General features: G+C 30.9%; 1 protein-coding gene across 1 annotated transcript in view; it reads right to left on the reverse strand.

Annotated features, from left to right (window-relative positions):
• LOC106468333 (uncharacterized protein C19orf60 homolog) overlaps nucleotides 1-4,133 on the reverse strand; it is a 7,864-nt gene extending 3,731 nt beyond the window's left edge. The window contains exons 1-2 of the mRNA XM_013928751.2: nucleotides 3,968-4,133; nucleotides 2,483-2,571 (exon numbers count right to left, since the gene is read on the reverse strand). Of these exons, the coding sequence (XP_013784205.1) occupies nucleotides 2,483-2,571; nucleotides 3,968-3,970 (92 nt within the window). The 5' untranslated portion in view covers nucleotides 3,971-4,133. The remainder of the gene's footprint in view (nucleotides 1-2,482; nucleotides 2,572-3,967) is intronic.
• Between the last annotated feature and the right edge of the window lie 882 nt (nucleotides 4,134-5,015).

The raw sequence follows: 5,015 nt of genomic DNA on the forward strand, positions 1-5,015 counted from the left end.
ATTTGTTTGGGGGGGTTCACAGTCAAAAATAAAAAATATAATATCATTTTATCAGTGACAAAAGTGCACACATTTGTTTGGGGGGGTTCACAGTCAAAAATAAAAAATATAATATCATTTTATCAGTGACAAAAGTGCACACATTTGTTTGGGGGGGTTCACAGTCAAAAATAAAAATGTAGTAATTAAACAGAAATAACATACCTCACAGCTAGAAGTATTGAAAAACATAAGAACTAAGATTGGAAGTATAAACAACATTCAAATATAATTTATCTGTTAATCTTACATAGCAGCATATCAATTTCACAGAATCTTGGCACCTCACCAATTTTTTTCTTGCAACCGACAAGCAGTAACAGTATACGCATAATAAAACAGGAAGTATCAAGTCTTCAAATCGAGGTTTGAATATATATATGCTGGCAAGTTTTATGTGATGATGTTCTGAATGTCAAACTGTCATAATTTAAGTACTGAACTTGGTTTGTGTGTGTGCTTGTGTAACTTGAAGTTAAGGTTGTCTTTGATTTACCAACAGTCTCATTATCGTGCAACTTAAACACATTAAGTATACATCTTTTGAGATCAAAACTATCAATTTTTATTAAGCTAAATTTACTGGTAAACTTGCCTACTTTAACAAATATGATTATAGTTAAAACGTAACAATTTTCATCGACATTTGCTTAAAACTTTGGATAGGGGAAAGGTGGATGATTCTTTTAGAGAATGTCTTTAATCAGCTTAATATTTGACATACGAAATTGGATGTCACTTATATATTGTCACTTGATTATGTTTCTAATGGCCTATTTTTTTTACATTTGCATGCAATGTTCTCAAAAATTCAAAATATAATCAAATGTTCATATAATTCTATCTGTATAAAAAGAATAAAACTTGTTGAAAAGAATTCAGAGAAGGGGGGCTACCAAGATGATTTGTGATATGAAAGGATAATCTTATAAAGATAAATTAAAATCTCTCAATAACAAAATTAATTATGAAACAGAGTAAGAAGTGATCTTCATGAAGTTTACAAAAATACCTAGTAAATCAGTAGGTTAAAGGCCTCCGATTTCATTGTGCTGCATTTTGAAGATAAGAGGTCTAAAGGTTTGAAGACAGGCTCTAGTTCTAACAAGGTGGTTGGCTTAATGGACTGAGCTGCTGTCAGAACAAGTGAAGATTGGCACTTTAAGAAGGGTTTAAGATGGGAATCGATAATTTCTTGAAAGATGTAGTGTAAGTTGTAGTTTTATTTTTTCCTGAAGGGTGGGTGTGTAAAAGAAGAAGAAGAGCCTTGAAGGAAACATGAGGGAATCCTCAATAGCCATGGCACTTGAAATTCTTTTAGGCAAGATTAGAGTAAATTAATCTAGGAGTACTTTTTTTTTTTTACTTTTTATTGGCTATATTTTTGTGTGCCAGCAATATCAAGCATGTGGCATGCATATACCCGATTCAATTTTATTATTCATAAGGATCTTTACCAGACTACCCTCAAATTGAAGTTCTTTTAGGTAAGATTACAGTAAATTAATCTACAACACCTTGGGCATGGTTAAATACATCAATTGAGAGGGTTTGACCTCCTGAGTCCAAAACTGTAATTAGATCTAGATTTCAAATTGGTCAAGAAATGAAGGAGCTATGAACTAAAAGTTTGTTTCTGATAATAAAAAAAAAAAACTAACTCGGAGCCGTTCTATAAGCCGCTGCGTTACAGTCCCTCGTTATTCACGTGTTATATATATCATGTCAGTACACCCAGTTTTTTCTGAGAATAATTTCATTAGCAAGTTTATGGACAATCCTAATTAATTAATTTGGGATTCTAGTTGCTTAATCAATAGGATAAAAGGGCTTAAGTTCAAGATTTCAAAAATAGAGGTCAGCTACAAAAAGTATGATACTCGTATTTTTCTAAGAGATTGATAATTTTATTGAATGAGTTGCAACCATCAGTAGTGGAGGCTGGAACTTTGAAAGAGTTAAGAAGGAAAAAATTGATGGTTATCTGAAAAATAATGGATGGGTTTAAATATTTACTTTTCTCAAGGGTGGATGTGCAAGAACGGTCTGGAAGGACTTAAAGATACCTTGTCGTCCATTTCAAGTGTTTTACTATCAAGTTATAGTGATAAATAAACCAATGAACTTTTAATAATTTAATCAGATTAGTTGTAAAATTGAAAGTTCTAAGTTGTTTCAAGTCAGTTCTCATAAAAATAAAACTTGTAATGGATGAATTACCATGATATCCAACAAGTCATTTAAGCTTTAACAGCAAATCTTGTTATGTGGGAGACAAAGTCAAAGTGTTACCTTATTATTCACGGTATTTTCTTGATGATAATCACTGTGTATTAATACAAAAGATTAAAAAAAATTTTTTAAAGTTTGTGAGAAAAGCATTTCATATTGTGTATAAAGAGATCAATATCCATAACAAATCCTACATAATGAAAATACTCACTCTTGGAACAGGTGGTAAGTGTGAGCTCGTTCTTCCTGAAGGGAATAACATTGCTTCAGCACACTCAGTATGTCACCATTCATAGATCCCTAAAAAAACAATAATAGTACTATACGTGTCAGCATTATTAGTTAGACTTTAATGCTTTTATAAATCAATATTAAGGCTTCTGATTTTTGGTGTTTATTTTTTAAGCTATTTTGGAGTTTTATATAGCTAGCCTGAAATTTTTTCTTCTTCAAGGCTCTTGTTTTTTTATTTAAATATTGTACAAGACTATTTTTTTCAGCTTTTTTCCAAAAATTCTTCTCTGTACAGGGTTTAATTTGTATTGTATTTTTGTTTAACTTTTACTACCACTCAGTAGCTAAGGTGCATTTAAAATATTTACAAAGAATCAATGTTAGCTACAAGTCAGGAAAGAAGGACATTCAATAACTAAGTGTACTGGAGATGTTTTACTGATGTTTATCAGTTAAAATCAAAAATCAGAAGCTCTAGTCATACAAATGTTTAAATGTTTTACTTGGGTTTAATGATGTCATTGAAAGGGTAATTACTTACTTTTTTTGTTTTTATGCAAGATATTTTGACATTTTTTTTGTGGTATTTATGGAAAATATTCAATACTGTATATGTACACATCAATTCTGTTATCGTAAGGGCCAGGTGTAATGTGAAGAATACATAAAAACGTATGATAACATTATATAAAGAAACTGAAGTTTTCTTTATGTTTGTGAGAATACATATAATAAGCATTATTTTATGATAAAAAATACACTGTTCCTGGGTTTTCTACTACTTGGTATCATGTTTAAGAATAATCCAAACACATCAACAAATACTTGTAGTTCATTTCATTTTCAGTTGATGGTATTACTGTCAGTGAGGTATATCTTATAATTATAGTTATATAACAAAATTTAACAAAGGAAGGAACTCATAATTTTGTGTTTAAAAAAACTTTGTCACTGAAAAAAGAAAAAGCAACTAGAACCTTTTTTACAACTAATTAACCCACGTTATTTTTAAACTGTGCTGTGTACTGTACAAATTACAATAAATTAGGAGTTGAATTAAATTAAAAGTACGGCTTTTTTTTTCACTGAATAAAGGTCAACATCTGGTCTAATAGTAATATGCTTTCCAAAGAGATAACAATAACAACAATCATTTGTTTATAATAATAATAATAACAACAACAACTATTTCATAAATCTTTTATGTTATAGCAATGGCCTTAACGTTACATAACTGCGATAATTTAATGTCGAAAAATATGACAGACTATAACAGTATAAGAAGGCGAACAACAGGACGTATAGCTAACACAGTGTTGCTTTTTAGTTTTACTAGTTTAACCAATTATTTAAAAAATATATTAGCTGGTCACTGGTGTCGAATGTTAGAAATATATAACTACCTAAGAAATATTCAATATAATACATCATAATTTTATTAATTCACACCAATATTACTTACCATATTGTGTTATTTATCGTTAAGCTTTACAATAACAGAAATCGGACAGCAACGCTCCAGCTTTTAAGTAACACTTCCAATAAACTTTGGACCTCCAAGACTACCATTTGACGGAGTGACTCGTGGTGTCAGCGTTACTTAAATCTTTATAGAGTTCAGTGGTCTGTGTTTGGGTATTTCACATCACGTGATCAGTAATATTTTTGTTCCCTTAGCGACATGGCATGAGAAAATTTTGAACCTAATCTCTATGCTAATGTACGCGAATAGAAACAAGAAATTAGTTTGAAAAGTGTACTCAAGTTAATATTTATTTAGAATATTGATTCTTACCTAAAAATAAATTAACTAACTTTAAGATAAAACAGCGCAGGTTTACAAAGGTAATTTAGTGCAGATTATGTTTCTGCTTAAAACTTGGAAAGGTCTAACTTTCTTCAATTAACATTTTACGTTAGTTAATTAACTTGGCAATTACTTAAATTAGTTGCGTGCAACTAGAGACCTGGTGCACACCGTAGTTCCGGCACTAGTATTAGTAACTGATTGTATAATGTATAAGTATTTATAGTTAATAGGGAATTCTAGTGTTGATATCTAAATTGAGAAATAACTTCATTTTAGTTACATACGTAATATTAGGCAGTTATCTTAGTATCAAAAAACAGATTAGTAAACTTAACATGGTTAGAGGTAGTTCAGGGATGGGGTAGAATTTGATAGGTGTCAGGATTGGGTTATATTTGAGTTGTCGGCTGATTGCGACTTCCGGGAAGCTCAGAAAATTACAGTGCACTATATTTGAAGAACTGGCAAACATAAAGATATATTTGACTTATATAGCAATTGTGAATTATATTATTGTAAAATCTGCATTGATAAGTAAGTAACTTCACAGAAGATTGTACTATTGGATAGCGGAAATCGAGGAGTGAAGACAGGAAATGGCTGAAGTTAGTGTACGTAATGGTTGCTTTGGAGGGAGCTAGGGTAAAGTAAGTGCTAGTTTTACAAGGGTGCACACAGGAACGTCGAGAGCTAGCACCGG

The sequence above is a fragment of the Limulus polyphemus genome, unplaced genomic scaffold (genome assembly GCF_000517525.1).
Source record: "Limulus polyphemus unplaced genomic scaffold, Limulus_polyphemus-2.1.2 Scaffold2965, whole genome shotgun sequence".
Classification (NCBI taxonomy): domain Eukaryota; kingdom Metazoa; phylum Arthropoda; class Merostomata; order Xiphosura; family Limulidae; genus Limulus; species Limulus polyphemus.